The sequence below is a fragment of the Jaculus jaculus genome, chromosome 6, assembly GCF_020740685.1.
Source record: "Jaculus jaculus isolate mJacJac1 chromosome 6, mJacJac1.mat.Y.cur, whole genome shotgun sequence".
In the NCBI taxonomy this organism is placed as follows: Eukaryota; Metazoa; Chordata; class Mammalia; order Rodentia; family Dipodidae; genus Jaculus; species Jaculus jaculus.
The window spans coordinates 146,289,564-146,308,526 of NC_059107.1; the positions used below are offsets into that span (position 1 = coordinate 146,289,564).

The window sequence follows — 18,963 nt, forward strand, 5'->3', positions numbered from 1 at the left end:
ACATGTTCAGAGAAATGCATGGCATAGTGTTTGCATGAGAAATACAAGCTGGAAGTAACTTGAACGTTGAACTTGTTTGAACAAATTTTAGTACATCCTAATTAGGATAAGGCTAACTGCTATAAGAAATAAACTCCAAAATTCAGTGGCTTGGGGCTGGAGAGATGGCTCAATCATTAAAGCGCTTGCCTACAAAGCCTAAGGGCCCTTGTTCAATTCCCCACTACCAGCATAAAGCCAGATAGATGCATAAGGTGGCACATGCATCTGGAATTTGTTTGCAATAGCTGAAGGCCTTTTTGTACCCATTCTCTCACTCTTTCTGTCTTCTTGCAAATAATATTTTTTTAATCCAATGGCTTCACCCTCTGCCTCTCAAACTATGCAGCAAAGTACCCCAACATATTTCATCAAAATCATAGACTACTTTGGGGTATTTGACTTATTGAGAGGGATCTGAGAGATTCATGTGACTCACTTGTAATTTAATGTGGTCCTTGAAAATGACATTGAAATTTTCTATTAAGCATGCATGTTATGTTTCAATTGCCTACTGAGGTCTCATGACATAAACAGTTACTGAGTTCTATCAGGTAGGTAGGCAGATAGATAGATAGATAGATAGATAGATAGATAGATAGATAGATAGATAGAACTGTTTTTTTTCCAGGTAAGGTCTTGCTGTAACCCAAGCTGACCTAGAATTCACTATGTAGTCTCAGGCTGCCGCAAACTCACAGTGATCCTCCTACCTCAGCCTCTAGAGTGCTGGGATTAAAAGTGTGCACCACCATGCCCAGCAGGTATGTCTTTGTTGTGATATTTTATTTGTTTATTTATTTGCAAGCAGAGAGAGAGAGAGAGAAGAGAGACAGACAGAGGGAATGGGCACACCAGGGGATCCAGCCATTGCAAAAGACCTCCAATTGCATGTGCCTCTTTGTGCATATGGCTTTACATGGGCACTGGGGAATCAAACCTGGGTCATTAGGCTTTGCAGGCAAGCACAAGCACCTTAACTGCTGAGCCATCTCTTCAGCCCCTCAAGTGTGTCTTTGGGAACAAGGAAACCATGAAAAAGTGTTGAGACACTAAACAGTTTGTAACCTGAGACGTTTAGGGTCCTCTGAACTAACTGAGGAAGACACCAACATCTACCTCTTGCACAGATACACACCTACATGTATATACATGAACATATATACACACATGAACACACACCACATACATACATACACACACAAAAAAAAAATTCAAGCTGGGCATGGTGGCGCACGCCTTTAATCCCAGCACTTGGGAGGCAGAGGTAGGAGGATCGCCGTGAGTCCAAGGCCACCCTGAGAATACAGAGTGAATTCTAGGTCAGCCTGAGCTAGAGTGAGACCCTACCTCAAAAAACAAAACCATGGAAAATTCAATGAGTATAACCCTTTTTGCCTTACCCTGTGGGAAGGGGGTTGGAAAGAACTGTTGCCAAAATGCTAATCCTCCAGCTACTGCTCTTAAGGTGGTGATGACCTGTTCCTCATATGGTCTCCAGCAGCCATGACGTTGAGTCAATCCAATGTGTTAGCTTTGCACGCTGGCTAATGTGTCCGACTCCCTGTAGTTCATGACAGCCACAGGTTATACCTACATCATGAGACACTGCAGTCTTTCCAGCTTCAGACAGAACTTTCAAGGTTTCCATTACGCATTGTTAAATTAGAAATCAGACTTCTCAATATTTTAACAGGATTACATTTCATTGTAAAAGATCATATAGTCGGACATGCTGGTGCATGCCTACAACCCCAATGGTCAGGAGGCTGAGGCAGGAGAATCATGAGTTCAAGACCAGCCTGGGCAACATAACAAGTTTCAGGTCAGACTGGAATACATAGTATGACCCTGACTCACACCTATCATCCCAGCACTTGGGAGGCAGAGGTAGGAGGATCACTGCAAGTTCAAGGCCAACCTGAGACTACATAGTGAATTTCAAGTCAGCTTGGGCTAAAATGAGACCTTACCTCAAAAAAAATTATAAATAAACATATTATATTGGTTGTTGTTGGTTACATTGAAAGTGTAACTAGAGAGTGAATGAAAACACAATTGGTAGCCGGTTATGGCGGCACAGGCCTGTAATCCCAGTATTTAGGAAGATAAGGACCAAGAGATCAAGGCCAGATTTGGCTTCATAGCAAGTTTGGAACCAGCCTGAGCTCCATGAGGTGCTATCTCAAAAAAAATACATATATACACAATTGGTCTTTACAATTTCTATTGTACATTCTTTAAAATTATTGCAATGACCCTTACTGCTTTTTAATAAAGGAGATTTTAGACCAGGTTAGTCTACTAATTCAAGCACTTAACACTTAACAATCTTCCCATTCAGCCATTCCTGAATGTGCAGCCTTACTCTGCCCAGAAACTTCCAGATGTTCACCTTCCAATGAAGACAAAACCAAGCTCGAATGCAAATGCCTCCCCAATTATGAAGGCAACGGCCAAAGCTGCCAGCGTGAGTAGATCTCCCATCCTGCCAGCTCCTTCACTGAGGTGTCCATGCCACAGGAAGCAAACAGCTCAATGAGCCCCTTACTATCACCACAGTGGCCGCTTCTGTTTCTAAGTAACTAAATGAAAAGGATAAAAAGCACCAGGTGAGAAAAGCTCATCGGGCAGGCAGTGGTCTCCATCCATGGCAAATCCCCTTTCCGTTACTCCAGCACAGGAATGGGCTGTAACGTGCCGGCACAATACTGACTGTTACCGTTTCTCATGGCCATGTGTGAATCTTCTCGGTGGAGGTGGGAGAGCGGTGATCAAATGGGATGGAATGAAATGTTTCCTCTCACAACTCTGGAATCACCTTAGTGGTCTACTGTGCCAGAACCCAGTTTCCTCACACACAGTTCAGTTCTCTTTGTTTGGGAGGATGCTAACCACCTTTCCTTTCCTCATTGTCTCTCAAGCCATTAACCCATGTTTACAAAACATCTGCCACCCCCACGCCCATTGCACATACCTGGGACCAAACCAGCACAGCTGCACGTGCCAAGAAGGCTTCCACGGGGATGGCCGAACATGCTTGCCTATAGACCCCTGCCAGACGAACTTTGGAAACTGCCCTCCAAAGTCTGCCGTGTGCAAATATGATGGCCCTGGACAGGTGAGCCAAGTAGGAGAATCATCAAAGCATTCCGGTGCCATTGGCCTCGTGTGTCTCCTCAGACTTCCTGTTCTCTCTGCCTGTGCTTGGTTTAGGCTTCCACTCCAGACAGTTCCCAGTGTGTCCAGGTTCTGCTCTCAGAGCTTCCCACCCTGACCATCCTCAAGCCTCACACTTTCCTACCCCACCGAACCCACCCAAAGCTTAGCTATTGGGCTGAAGTGATATCTTAGCAGTTAAGACACTTGTCTGTAAAGCCTAAGGACCATGGTTCAAATCCCCAGTGCCCACGTGAGTCAGATGCACAAGGCAGCACGTTAGTCTGGAGTTCATTTGCAGAGTAGAGACCCTAGTGTGCCCATACTCTATCTCTTTCAAATAAATAAGTAAAAGTAAAAGTAAAAGAAACTTAACTATCATATGTGTTCTCCTAACCCTGTCCTATGTGATGATTGACAACATATGAACAGGATTTAAATTTAGATTTATAAATCAGACCTGTGTAAATATAGCCAATGTCCATCCTTGGTTCTCTCAAGTGTCTTTTTAAGTCAAGGAAGGCTTTTAGGGCTCCAAAATACTCTTTCCCAAAGGGATTTAAAAAAAAAAAAAAAACACTAATCACTAACCCTGACAGGTTGTAAGATATTCTGGAGTGACACACTGTCCCTCTGAATCACATCATGACCTTAACCAGTAAAAATTCTCCTGTCCAGAAGACTTTTACTGAGGAGTACAATTGAAAAAGCTCTGGAGATGAAGAGATTGCTTAGTGGTTGCTTGCTGCAAAGCCTAAGGACCCATGTTCAAATCTCCAGATCCCACTTTAGCCAGGTGCACAAAGGTGAGGCAAGTGCAAGATCTCACATGCCCACTAGGTGGTGCAAGCATCTGGAGTTCAATTTCAGTGACTGACACCCTGGTTCATATCCCTCTCTCTCTCTCTCTTTCTCTCTCTCTCTCTCTTCAATAAAAAAGAAAGATCTATCCCCCACATCTCATTCATCCATCAAGTATTTAGTGGATGCTGACTGGGACCTTGACTGCAAGTCAAGTGCTTAGTAGAGGAAATCTGTCCACTTGTAGTATTGCTGCATTGGCTCAGTGTCCAACCCAGACAGCCATGAGTCCCTGCAATCTGTCAGTACCCGATGTCAGTGTTCTGTTATTCTGTAAAGAATCCATGTCTCTCTTCTATGGAGAAAGCATATCACATGAAACTCTCTATCAATTTATGGAGGCAGATTTTCAATTCAAGGGACTAAATTCTCATGTTCAAAATGAGGGCCTCTGTGGAAGTACTCTTGTTGTTCCTTGAATGCCAAGGACTTTGGAAATAAGACTTGAAATTCTGTTACGTCTCTTTGAAAACTGAGTCCCAATTTTCTGCCTTGTCAAATGTCAAAATGACATCTCAGGGACCTTCTTTTGTTTACACAGAAATAGGTCAGTACATTCTTCCAGAGCAGGGCTTCCAACCTCAGCATTATTAATACTTTAAAATACATAATCCTTCTTGGATTGGGGGGATGCACCCGCACTATGAGATGTTTTAGTGTGCTTGGTCTTCAGCAGCCCCATGCCCTTCCTCTCATGACAATGACAAAGAGCCCCAATCCTCACCCACACTAGATGAAAGTTATTATTCCAGAGCACCTAAGTGCCAAAACCTATACTAATTTATAGACAGTCTAAAGCCAGGAAGTATGTATGAAGTCACAGTTTAAAAAACAATGAAACTGAAAAGCCGAGATGTATAAATAAAGGATCTGAGTTCCCAAACAAGTATAATGTTCACACATGAATTGTCTTTTTTGGAAACTTTAACAAATGCTTAAGTCCACCACACTTACAGACCTGCTTTAAGTTATATATAGCAGAATAAAGGTATGGATTAAAGAGGAATGGCAGCTGGTGTGACTAACTGGAATCCAATTTGGCTTTCTCTCCCCATCTTCTGAAGTCTCACTGCGAGTGTAAGGAACATTACCACAATTTTGTACCTGGAGTGGGGTGCAGCATGACCAACATCTGTGAATCAAAGAATCCATGTCATAAGTATGCAAACTGCACCACCGTTGCACCAGGCCAGACCAAGTAAGTCTTTTCATTACCATCACATCTTTTCCAGATGGTGCAAGTAGGGGCTAGTGGATGTGGTAGGTTCCTGGAAGGAAAGGAGCTATGTCTCAGTCAGCCCTATATCCACCATCTCATATAGTAGAGGCAAGGGCATAATAGGTACTCCATAAATCTGTTTAATCATGAATTAGGCAATAGTTATTTCCTCTGTTGACCATGAGCACACTCTGGAGCATTAACTGCCCTGATACCTGGGCCTGCAGTGATCAGAACAAAGAAGGAAAGCACCATGCCTGGGAAAACAAATGGCTGTTGGGATTGCAGGAGGTTGACCCCTAATGTACAAGCCAGTTTCCTTATTCATGACATATTGCTCATGAATGATACAAAACGAGACTGGGGAACTTGAATAAGCATGGACTCTGGCTTTTAGAAGAGGTTTACTGTGAGGCAAAACATTTGTGTATATATTCCTGAGGCAGAGGCAACTAATGGTGGGGGAGGGGAGATATATGCAGAATTTCAAACCTTTTGGCCAAATCTTGGCCCTGATACCTGCCAGATTCACTCCTTTGGGAAGGGAGCATCATCTCCCAAGGGGGCCTGTGTATATAGAGAAATTGAAGCCAGAGAGATGGTAAATAGTATACATAGTGAACACATTAAAATCTACTCCATAATCCTTGATATATGATAATTACATGGGAGAACATGTGCATGGGCAGCCTGTGCAGGTGACTTGTGTTTCAACTGGTGATGGAACAGAGGCTGGAACCCAAGGCCTTTAACTCCCAGACCATCTGTATGGTATGCGGTTCTCATGACCATCAGCCTTTGAGAAGGTCTCAGGTTGCTTTTATGAACTCAAATCATGGTGACATTGAGCCAGGCAATTATAAAACAGTTTCCAGTTCCTTGAATGTCATCCCTTGGTAACTGGGTCTTCAATATGTACACTTATCCAAATGAGTTTTGCGATCCTCATCTCACTGGATAAACACATTCGCTCTGGATGGAGCTGAAGAGTGTGGGTACCAGAATACCTGTGTTCACATCCCAGCTCTGCCACATAGCCTCTCTGAACTGATGGTTTTCTAGCCACAAAAGGGGGATGAGCCTGTCTCCCATTGGGTCATGGTGAGGACTGCATGAAGACACCCCTATCAGTTCCTGAGCAGAGCCTGATAGAGAAATACAAACACCAACAAACCATAATCACTCATTCAGGCACTGTAGGAAAAAAACCCCGCAGGGGGCCCCCACGCTCTGCCCGGATAAGGCGACACCCCAAATCACTCACGAGAAGCGGTCTTGATGCAAACTGCAAGAGGATTTTATTCCAAGCGCACTGGGGCCCACAGTCGTACACCTCACAGGGGTAGAGGACTGCAGAGCCCCGAATGCAGGAACAGGACAGTTTTTATAGGGTTTCTAACAAAGCCTGTGCCTTAGACCAATCATTTTCTAATATTAGGAGCCCCGCAGGGTGTTAGCCAGTCAGTTGGTGCCACCCCATAGTTTCTAAGCCAATTAGTTTATGACCTTGGTGGTCAGCATTTGTGCAGGTCCTTGGGTGGGAGTAGCAGAGTGTGGTTCCAGTCTCCTATGACCTTGGAGGTCAGCACTTGTGTAATTCCTTAGGTGGGGGTAGCAGAGTATGGTATCAGCCTCCTATGACCTTGGTGGTCTGAGGCAGGCTGCTACAGCTTATGGTGCGAGCTACTAAGGCTAACAGTGTGGGCTATTAAGGCTTATAATGTAAGGCTTATAGTGCAGGCTATTTACAGAAACCAAATAAGTGGTTCACTTCATTACTCATTTCCCATCCTTGAGGGCTATCTCATGCCCTTTTACCTAGTTTTATATTAGGAGCGGGCTCTGATATAATGAGAAGAGGGATTCTTTACTTGCTTCCAACAGAGAGTAAAGCCTGGAGTTTGAGGTATGCAGGGAGCCCGCTTAAGCTCCCCTTGGAGCGTGATAGTATTTCTGAGCTTCTGAATTCTTGGGCCTTTCAGCACATGAGCCCCAACACACATGACACAACCAGGGGTCTTCCTCAAATGCAGATTCTAATAAAATGGATAACTAAATAAACCACTGTGCACATTTTTGCCACCCTCTAAGAAAGTCTGAGCAGAATACCTTAAACAATTTATTTCCTTAGTGTTTGAGGAGATAGAATCTGAAAATGAAACGTGAGAATAATGTAAGCCCCATCCAAGCTTCTGTTTAGAATGCCAATAGAACTACTAATAGACTCTGGGGGGCAGGTATGTGTGCTACCCAAACCTTTTGACCTCCCCCATTCCCTGAGAAAATACATAAATTCACTATTTCCACTGAACAGAGACTGTGGTAAAAAGGCTGAAAGGTGTGCTTGATAAAAATGTGAAGCCATTGGTCCTCAAGCAATTCAGCTCATAAAGATGAAAGGATTTATTTTGTTTGTGTCTCTTCAACATGGTGAGAGTTTCTGGATCTTCAGAATCATACTGTGTTAGTCATAGAAGGGCTCCAATCAAGAAGAATGCTCTCAAATGTGGGCTCTACCACTCACCACTGGAGTGACTTTAGACAAGTCTAGCCTCATCTAAGCCACAGTTCCCTCAGCTGAGAAGCAGGCTGGAGACTTATACTTCCCTGTGAAGAGCTGCTAAAGTTTTGAACTCTACGCCTCATTTTGATTATTACTAAAGAAAGGGGGGAGGAAATAGTGCCACACCTGTTAGAGCTGACCCTTGCCATTTTACTTACTAGTAGAAATAGGAAGGCAGGGGCAATAGAAGAGAAAAAGTATGTCTTAAATAATTGAATTTGGCAGAAAAGAAGACAGGCCAGACTGAGGAGGCAGATTGAAAACAGAATGGTTTACATTCCAACCACACAGATGTACCATAAATAATGGTGAAATTTAGATTCTCAGAACGTTAGTGACATTGATGATATCTGCTGTTTGTGGACCATGTATAAGGTTCTGGAGGCTGGGAAACCTGATCAGAGTCAGGGCCTGGGGGGGAGGAACATCTCCTATGTTGCAGACAGCGACCTTCTTGCCCCATTATACCCTCACATGGTGGATGGGGAGGGAGGAACCCCCTTATACTCCCACTCATGAGATTCTACCTTCATGACTTAAATCATGTCCCCAGCTCACACTAGGGGTCAGGGCTTCAACTGTGAGTTACAGAGAGACACAAGACCTCAGTCTAGTGCAGTGATGTCCTGGCATGTCTGGACTAGAACGGACGCGAGGGTATAGCCCCGCTGGGAAGAGCTACAGTGCTGCTTATGCTGAGTGAAATACTTAACTACCCCCTGCCTCACTCTCCTCTTGTAAAATGAGGCTAATGACAGAGTTCACTTCATAGGGTTGCTGTGTTAAATAAGGTATAGAGTGAGGCCTTCAGGAGAATGCCTGGTCTAGGAGCTGTCAATAGATTCTAGCTATTCGATGACCAACTAGAATATAAGTCCCTTGGGTCCATGCCTTCCCATCTTTGTTATAACAGCTGTTAAAATGGAATGAGAGAATCTGGAGGAACACATGAATCAGTGGAAGAATGAAATAAAATAGTGGGAAGAAAAATAAATGCCGGGCATGGTGGCGCACGCCTTTAATCCTAGCACTTGGGAAGCAGCGGTAGGAGGATCACCATGAGTTCGAGGCCACCCTGAGACTACATAGTGAATTCAAGGTCAGCCTGGGCTACAGTGAAACCCTACCTCAAAAAAAATAAATAAATAAATAAAGGAAACAAGTATTCTAAGAATTAGGGGACACACGATAGACTCGCTAAATCTCATCCAGTATCCAACATTACTAATTCCAACCTATAACATAAAATTCCAAGAATTTGTGGTTAAAGCTTTAACATAGCAAAAGAGATTTAAACCCAATTTTTAAAAACAAATTTACCATAGAGGCTAGGCTGTGAACGTGCCTTGGCCTGCTGAGAATACTTAAGTCATAAAGTAGTCTCAAGAAGTCTTGAACTCTGGAATGAGATTTAAAATAAAACTTGAAAATGTTTATTTCTCATACATTGCATTCAGCACCAAAGCCATTAAAATAGGATTCTTGCTTTCCACAAAGCAGATCACTGGTCTCATAACACTTTAGCAACTTCTATACAGAACATACTTAGTGGCTGGTAAAGATTTTCACATCTTGTCACCCTTAGTGGCCTTCAAATGAAACTTCTGTGGTTTTGTAACAAGATTAATTTCCCTTTCTTCTTGGCGTGTATATGTAGGTGGTGTGCCTGCATGCATATATGTGCGTTTGTCATGTACCTACATAAGTGTATATGTATGTGCTGTGCCTACATGTGTATATGCATGTAGATACACATGTGTCATGGTGCATGTGTATATGTGCATTTGGAGGCCAGAGGTCAATGCCTTCTTCCCCGCTTGCTGTCCACTTACTCTTTGACACCAGGTCTCAACACCAAACCTAGAGCTCACCTCTTTGGCTAGACAAGCTAGCCAGCAAGCCCGAGGAATCCTCCTGTCTCCACCAGGGCTGGCATTACAAGTGTTCATCGTCACACACGGCTTTTACAAGGATGTTGGGGATCCTAACTCAGATCCTCAAGTTTGTCAGCAAGCACTTTACCCACTGACCCATCTTCTCAGATGCAGGGAGAGCAGAGGGTGCTGGTCCACACCCTGTAGGACGATTAGAAGCATTCCTATCCTCCTCTGACAAGATACCAAGAGATTCCTATCCTGTTTGTTAGATGTCTCCAGATGTACCAAGTGGCCCTTGGGGAGCAAAAGTACCCCTGGGCCAGAGCCACTCCTTTATAAAACCCTAAAGGCTCATCAGTCAACCAGCTCCCATAAGTAGACTTATAAATCTAGAATAAGAAATTCTGGAATTCATTTAAATTTTCATTTCTCCTAGGTTCTGTCCCTTCTTTCTCCAGCCACAATTAGTCACTTCCCTCCACCCCAGGCAGCATCCTATTCAACCTTCGACGTGACACTCTGTAGCTTAAGTTTTATCTGTTCATGGGTTTGCCCTGCAGTCCTCTCGCAGAGCCTCTGCACTGCTGCTGTGTGACAGTCACCGTCTCCAGCATTCGGGTTATCCTTCTCATTGTCAGCGTCACCATGGTTTGCCATGGGTTGGGCTTTCCCTGCGTGTCTACACTGGGCTTTCTTCTTGTATTATCAAGAACGCCAACAGCCCAATTAAACACATTGTAAAAGTGAGAAACTGGGACCCCTGGAGGTTGAGCGACCTTGTTGTTACTGTCATTGTTTTAATGTAGGTATCAGCATGTGGTCATACCATCAAAGAACAAGTGTCTTTATCGTCGCTTGTCATGTCATAGCCCTCCTACTCAGCAAGCTTCCTAGAATACGTGAGGACTTAGTAACCAATCAGTTCAACAGCTAGCCTCAGTCCTAGGTTCTGTGGTGGAATGGGGAATAAGGTGGGGCTCATCTAGAAGATACCATGTAGTCATTGTGGGAAGGGCTGTGACAAATGTCCCTAGGCATGATCAGGCAGTGGGCAGCCCAGCTGGCAACATTCAGGAGGTCACATAAGGCTGCCTAGAGCAAAGGACTCTCGAGCTGTCATATGAAAGGGCTGAATATTGCTGATAGGGTAAACGCTCTGAGAAAAACAAACCAGCCTTTGATAAGCGTGGCGTTGTGTGGACGGTTGTAACCACAGCATTTAGGAAGCCGAGGTAGGAGGACTGGGAGCTGGTGGCCAGCCAGATGGGACACATACCAAGTTCTAGGTCCGTTTGGACTCTGTAGCCCAATCTGGGATTCCGGGAATCTGCAGGGCCGCAGGCACCCGCTTCTTGCAGCTTGTTCTGTGGCAGGAGGTGGGAGGGTACAGAGCCCACGGTGGCAAGAGTTCTCTCTGGGAGAGGTCACTCCAAGGTTGGTGAAGGGTTTGTTTGAGGGCAGAACCAGAAAAGCAGAAACGCTAGTTATAAGGTCACTGGCAACCCAGGTGAAGGGCAACAGGCCTCTGAGAGGATTCTCCCACAGATTTGTTGAAAATAGATGTTTTCCAAGGGACCATATAGAGAAGAAGTTCTGGATGACTGAGTGCAGAGTTGTTCTCTGGGAGATAGATGGTCCTCGGGGAGAAGCCCGCAAAAATATGACATCAGGGATGGAGAGATGGCTTAGCAGTTAAGCGCTTGCCTGTGAAGCCTAAGGACCCTGGTTCAAGGATTGATTCCCCAGGACCCAAGTAAGCCAGATGCACAAGGGGGCGCATGCGTCTGGAGTTTGTTTGCAGTGGCTGGAGGCCCTGGTGAGCCCATTCTCTATCTGCCACTCTCTCTCTCTTTCTCCCTCTCTCTCTCTCTCTCTCTCTCTCTCTCTCTCTCTCTCTCTCTCTCTCTCCCTCCCTCTCTCTCTCTATCACTCTTAAATAAATAAACAAAAATGAACAAAAAAAACTGTGACATCACAGCACCTCTGCAGTTCTCCTCTCTGGAAGGTCCCTCCCCTGAGTCCCATTTCTTCCTCCTTATCTCTGAGATCCTAGTCAATGTCACCTTCCTAGGCACTCGGTCAGTCCCAGCAGGCTGTCAGTCCCCCTTCTAGGGAGCAGTGGCGGGCAACAGCCAGGGCTTCCTGAGTCAGTGAGTGGAGGGCTAAATGTTCAGGAATTTCACAAACTTGTTGACTTGGTGTCAGTGGTTTGAATTTGGCCAAGGCACAACAATCAGCTTGGAATTACCCAGCGCTGTCCATCTGGCTTTTCCCCACTGGACAGCTGGCCCTTTAACTCTTGCCAGCGTGCTCCTGCCAGTATAGCTCCCGTTCTTCCTCCCTGTGCAGCTAAGCCAGTGCGCTAAGTACCTAAGACTTCTATCACTTGTATTGACTTTATTCTTATATATTGGTATCTCATTGTTCCTATTATCTACTTAATTCAGTTCCTCCTTGTTATATGATTATTAACTAAGTCCCTGCTATGGACCTGGCCCAGTGCTACAATGTGGGGTGGCAACCATGAGCGGGAAAGCAGATAATCATAACCGGACAGATCAGGATAAAATGACAGTTGCAACTGCTTCTAGAGAGGAGCTCTGTAGCACCATGAGAGTCTATATACGGGGAGTGGACGTCCAATGGGAAGGGTTCCTGGAGGAAGGAGCAAGAGAGAGGCACCAGCGAGGAAGGGAGAAAGTGGGAAGTGTGGATTCTACACAGATGATGGTTCTCATCTTTACTGCCCTGCAGGCTGTGTTTTTGACAGCTTGTTCCAGTTCAGGGTTTCTGCATTTACAGCAAACATTCCAAGTGACTCAGGTGTCTGTGGTGGCTGGATCACATGTCAAAAAATATTGGGACACAGGCTGGAGAGATGACTTAGTGGTTAAGGTGTTTGTCTTTGAAGCCAAAGGACCCAGGTTCAATTCCTCGGGACCCACATAAGCCAGATGCACAACATAGCACATGCATCTGGAATTCGTTTACAGTGGCTGAAGGCCCTGGCATGCCCATTCTCTCTCTCTCTCTCTCTCTCTCTCTCTCACACACACACACACACACATAAATAAATAAAATAAATAATAAAAATTTTAAAAAACACTGGGACAAAGAACATGCAAAGATATTTAACATTCATAAATTTGCTGAATTTATTATGTGCGCCATTCTGGAAGGCAACCCCATGTCAGATTCTGCACTTGACTACTCGCCATGTTTGTGCCCCTCCTGGCCTCGTTGTGTTTAGTTGTGTGTGTTGCTACATCTGTAAAAGAAGGCCTTGTGCTGTGTGCTCTCAATACTCGATGGCTCGAAGCTCCTGAATGTGATTTCACCATCCCTGCAGATGCACTTGCCAGAAAGGCTATGTGGGCGATGGCTTGACCTGTTATGGAAACATCATGCAGCAGCTGAAAGAATTAAACACTGAACCCAGAGGCAAGTGGCAAGGCAGGCTGACTTCCTTCATCTCACTCTTGGGTATGTAGCTACGAGCACGGGTTTCTTCATCAAGGGGAAGCCTCTCTCAAGCCAGGGCATCTACAAGACACAAGCATGAAGAAAGGGACAGGAGGTGAGGCTGGCCCATTGGGACAAGCGTGAGCTCTAGGATAGGCCATGCAGGTGAGGGGGAGGAACAAATGGCAGTTTCCACGGAGACCACTGTTTGCAAGGAGGACTAGTAAGCGAGAATGATGGGCAGAGAGCCGAGGCTAAGGTCCTGAGGTTGCGTAGACTAACAGATTTTCAGTAACAGCAAGAGGAGAAAGCTGCTGGTATATCACTGTCCCCCATTCCTTTGACTTCATGTTTTTCAAGGATGAACCAAGGTTGGCAGGTAATACTGGGAACAGAGAGTGACTAAGGTCCTGGGGCAGTGTCCATGCCCATCTGTGGAGATGTTGTTTGAAGCCTGGAACAGAGAGCCCCGGCAGAGCATTAGGCCCAGTGTGGGCCCTTCTGAGCTGGCCCTGGATCTTGACCTCTTTGCATGCCGAGATGATGACAGCTGTACAAGCCAGGCACAAGGTTGAGGAGCCTGGTGCGGACATGATTTTGGCATGACAGCCCTCTCATCTCAGGGTATCTGGAAAGCCAGGGCTATGGCTCCGGGAAAAGTCTTAAAGAATATGCTGGGGCCAGCACTTCATACAGCCACAGGTTCTCAGAGTGTCTCGGTTTCCAAGGGCTACGCGGAAATTAGAACAGTCATGCCACAATGGGCCAGTCAGGTTGCAAAACCCACTGCAAAGTCTTGTGCCACTGACCCACAAGATGTTTTCTTTCTTCCTGTCTTTCCACTCCTAAGACAAGGCTTATGCCTGGCCTCTGAGCAATCTGGGACCATTCACCTTGCTGCTGCCCTCAGACAAAGGACTGAAAGGATTTGACGTGAGTAACTAGCGTAACCCCACTCAGAGGGACTCACAGGAAAAGCCTTAACAGACAGTGTCTATTACAATTAACCCTACTGATGATAAACACGGTAGAGCTTTTTGATAAATTTATTTTTTTTTACCTTAATACCTAATTATCAGAAAATGTGATGTTATGATATGTGCCTATACTGTGTATCAAATCGGGCAACTCCCATTTCTATCTGTAAAGCGTGCATCATTTCTGTGCATTTCTAAGCTTCAAATGCCTCTCGTCTGGTTCTTCACAGAATACAACACATTATGAGCTCTCCTCAACTGCAGTCCTTATTCCTCTTCTCTAACTGAATTGCGGTGCTCATCATCTAAGGGCCCTTTATCCCTACTCTCCTCAACCCTCTCTTGCCTCTTGTGACCACTATTGTACTCTTTCCTCCCATGAAGTCAACTCTGATAGCATGCACACAGGAGTAAGAAATGATAACCTGTGGGGCTGGAGAGATGGCTTAGCGGTTAAGCACTTGCCTGTGAAGCCTAAGGATCCCGGTTCGAGGCTCGGTTCCCCAGGTCTCACGTTAGCCAGATGCACAAGGGGGCGCACGCGTCTGGAGTTCGTTTGCAGAGGCTGGAAGCCCTGGCACGCCCATTCTCTCCCTCTCTCTCTATCTGTCTTTCTCTCTGTGTCTGTCGCTCTCAAATAAATAAATTAAAAAAAAAAGAAATGATAACCTGTGTGGGTGATATATCCTTACAGAAAGTACACCAATCCTTAAGTGTACAAATCAGATGGGTGTGGCAATGCATGCCTTTAGTAACCCCAGCACTAGGGAGGCCGAGGTAGGGGGGTAGGAGGATCGCCATGAGTTCAAGGCTGACCTGCGACTACATAGTGAATTCCAGGGCAGCTTGGGCTAGAACGAGACCCTACCTCAGAAATAAAAAAATAAAAAAACTAAGTGTACAACTAATGAATCTTCCCCAAGTGAAAGCAGTTGCATATTCAATAACACCATTAACAGCACTCTAACGAGTCCTCTTCTCTTCCCAATTGCTTCCCACCAAAGATAATGCCTGAAGATACTTAACATGTTGTGTGATTATATATATGTGTGTGTATGTGTGTGTGTGTGTGGACATAGATATAGATATAGATATAGATATAGATATAGATATAGATATAGATATAGATATAGATATAGATATAGATATAGATATAGATATAGATATAGATATAGATATAGATATAGATATAGATATGTATATGGGCTGTTCATTCCCTGAAGGAAGAATTAAACTGGTGCATTAGATGGGTGTGTGTTTCTTTAAAATTATTGTAAGTGGCTGAGGAGATGGCTCTATGGTTAAAGATACTTCCTTCCAAATCCTATCAGCTTGGGGTTCAATTCCCCAGCCATCCATGTAAATCCAGACAGGGATTTGTTTGCAGCTGCAAGAGAACCTGGTTTGGCCATACCAACACACACACACACGTGTGCAAATGAATAAGAAACAATTTTAAAGATATTGAAAATCAGCATTAAAGATAATAATGATAAAGGGAACAAGAAGAAAACTCCCCCCTTGAATGCTGTTTGAGGTAACGTCAAGCAGCAGGAATGAGACATGTGCCTGTCACAGTGGTATCAGAACAATAGTGCTATTTGGCCTAATCATACTGGGCTTATGGATTTGTATGAAATTGGGTTAGCTCATCCAAGATGTTTTCTAATAATAATTTTTGTTGTACTAAATCAAAGCCTAGTGTGTTGCTGGCTCCCTCACTCCAATAATGCAACAAGCATTCATCTGAGATGAGTCTGCCTTCTGCTGCCCTTCGGAGGCGCCTGCGTCTCTCCTGCTGGAGAGAACTAGTAACATTGGATGACTGTGGGCTAGACATGTTGCAAGTGGTCTCTCCTTTAATATCTAAGTTTGCACAGAGTTAATTTAGAAAGTACCTATAGAGGGTAATGGGGAGATGGCTTAGTGGTTAAGGTGCTTGCCTGTGAAGCCTAAGGACCAATGTTCAATCCCTCCCCACATCCATGTACACCAAGGTGAGGCAAGAGCAAGGTTGCACATGCCCACTAGATGGCGTAAGCATGCAGCGTTCCATTGCAATGTCTGAGGCCCTGGAGTGCCAATTCTCTCTCCCTCTGTCTCTGTCTCTCTCTCTCTCTCTCTGTTTCTCTCTCTGTATGTGTGTCTTTCTCTATGAAATAAATAAATTAATTAAAATTCTTTTAAAATGAAGTTGCGTCTATGGCTACATATATTTAAAACAAAATAGAAAGTACCTATTGGTTGTTGACAATGTGGTACTGACAAAATGTAGATCTGGTCCAGTAGCATTAAAGACGTCATCAGTCCCCTCTGCCTGCTTTTGTTCTAAAACTTGAGCGTCTCATTCCAGTCCTCTTTCTGCACTCAAGGTAGATTCCCGTGTGCCTGACACCCTCGTGCTCCTGGAGCCCTGGCTCGACTTGCCTCACCATGTCATTCCCAGGGCTGGGCATCCTCCCGTGTTTGACCGGCACTGAGCATCATCTCCAGCCCTCCAAATGTCCCCTTTCTTCACGGCCTGGCCCTGATGCCCTGCTCCCCAGAAACATCACCTGTAACTGGCAGAAACCAGGATGTCTTAGATGCTGAATGGGACACTGTGCTTTTTCAAACTCTTTTTTTTTTTTAATTTTTTTGATATATTTTTTGTTCATTTTTTATCTATTTATTTGAGAGCGACAGACACAGGGAGAAAGGCAGATAGAGGGAGAGAGAGAGAATGGGCGCGCCAGGGCGTCCAGCCACTGCAAACGAACTCCAGATGCATGCGCCTCCCTGTGCATCTGGCTAACGTGGGATCTGGGGAACCGAGCCTCAAACCGGGGTCCTTAGGCTTCATAGGCAAGCGCTTAACCGCTAGGCCATCTGTCCAGCCCTCAAACTCTTTTTTTTCACCTTCAAACATCAGTGCATTTGGCTCTCTCTTTCTAGGTAAAAGATCTTTTGGTGGATAATGAGGCCGCTCGGTACTTTGTGAAACTCCACGTCATTGCTGGGCAGATGAGCACAGAGCAGATGAACGACACAGACACCTTCTATACCCTGACCGGGACGGCAGGGGAAATCTTCAACAGAGAGAAGGTATAGACTCTCTCCGAATTTCACTCCCAGGGCAACACCAGGACCAGGGAGGGGGGGGTGGACTGTCACAGTATTCCACTGGGATCTGGCCTGGTTTGGCTTTCAAAGGAAACCGCACTTGGAGGCTGGCAGGATGACAGACAGCCATGAACCCGTTTCCTGGAGGTACTTGGGTACAAGGTTGTCAGCATTCCTTTGATGACAGGAAATGAGTGGGATGTGTTTAGTTGAGGTTACTGGGGTGGGTGAAGCTTCACCAAATACCTCTCTGTCTCTCCTAAGTGCCAACCGTCTGCCTGCTTTTTAAACCCATCTCACCCCTTCCTCCCCATTCACAACTCTCTGTGACTGACACGTAATGAAAGTGGACATGGGGAGGCTGTGGCCTAGGCTGCTGTATTTCACCTAATAGTGATAGCTGGGAAATCGCTGAGTGTCCTTTCAACGCATATCTGTGTTAGGTAAGACACAACAACTCGTGAAGGGGGTCTTATCAGAACCCCTGCTTTTCCTATAGGATAGTAGAGAGGTCACACATAAAATGCCCAAACTAAGATTCAGATGTGGATCTGATGCCAAATCACACAACGTTCACCATATGTGAGGATGGACAGGTGGATGATGGAGGGAAGGAGGAACAGACAGACATAGCATAGAATGATATATAAATGACAAATATTAAATTGTCCCTCCCTTTCTCACAAGAGCACCCATACTTTCACTCATTCCCTCATTCAACTATATATATTGTCCATAACTCTTGGGAGTCACCTGAGAGAAGCAGTGATCATCTTCAGTTACTCATGCAATAAATCTAGAATGTGCCTTCTCTGTACAACATATTAAAGCAAGTGATGTATTTGCAGTCAGTCGAGTCAGTCCACCCTTGCGGAGCTTGTGTTCATTAGAAGAGAGTGTCATAATGTCTTAGTCACTGGGCTGGAGAGATGGCTCAGCAGTCAAAGGGACCAGATTTCAAAGCCTGACAGCCCAGGTTCAATTCTCCAGTACCCACATTGAGCCAGATGCACAATGTGGCACATGTGTCTGGAGTTTGCAGTGGCAGGAGGACCTGAAACACCCATGTTCACTCTTTTTCTCTCTGCCCCTATCTCAAGTAAATAAATAAATGAAAGAAAATATGTCTTGCTCACATTTTGCATGGGCCCCTTACCAGTGATGTCACACAGTATCTCATTTGAGCTTAATGGAATCCGCATGAGGAGAAGCAAGCGGATGTCTTCCTCTCCGTGTAAGACTGTGGCATTTATGCAGCTTCACAGCCATGAAGTGACAGGACCCAAGGACTCGGGGCTTCTGACTTCTAGCCCACTACTTGCTTTTTCCAGAATCCTGTATCCCTTATCTCTTTGGTATTTTAGGACAACCAACTGAAGCTTAAACTCCACGGAGGCAAGACGAAGGTGGAAATTATTCATGGGAACATAGTTGCTTCAAACGGGCTTGTGCACATCCTCGACAGAGCCATGGACATGATGGAGCCCACCTTCGAGAGCAACCCCCAGGTGAGATAAGTAGGGTAAAAGTGAGTCAACCCACCCACCTTCCTTTGCTGCCTGGAGGAGAATGTGTTCACCAGGGCTGGTGCCAGACTTACCCTTCATTTTACTGGAAGGATCTCAAGCTAAGAAAAAGATGAGATATGTGTCGGTTTTCAGTAGAATCCTGAGTATTTCTGCAGAGAAAGAAAGGAATGCTGAG

At 45.1% G+C, this 18,963-nt stretch overlaps 1 protein-coding gene across 1 annotated transcript in view; it reads left to right on the plus strand.

Moving 5' to 3' along the window:
• The window catches only part of Stab2 (stabilin 2), a 183,156-nt gene that overhangs the window by 31,983 nt on the left and 132,210 nt on the right, over positions 1 to 18,963 (plus strand). Inside the window, exons 7-13 of the mRNA XM_012948648.2 lie at positions 2,384 to 2,509; positions 2,964 to 3,160; positions 5,124 to 5,257; positions 13,068 to 13,201; positions 14,031 to 14,113; positions 17,092 to 17,241; positions 18,624 to 18,767. Coding sequence (XP_012804102.2) covers positions 2,384 to 2,509; positions 2,964 to 3,160; positions 5,124 to 5,257; positions 13,068 to 13,201; positions 14,031 to 14,113; positions 17,092 to 17,241; positions 18,624 to 18,767 — 968 coding nt within the window. The remainder of the gene's footprint in view (positions 1 to 2,383; positions 2,510 to 2,963; positions 3,161 to 5,123; positions 5,258 to 13,067; positions 13,202 to 14,030; positions 14,114 to 17,091; positions 17,242 to 18,623; positions 18,768 to 18,963) is intronic.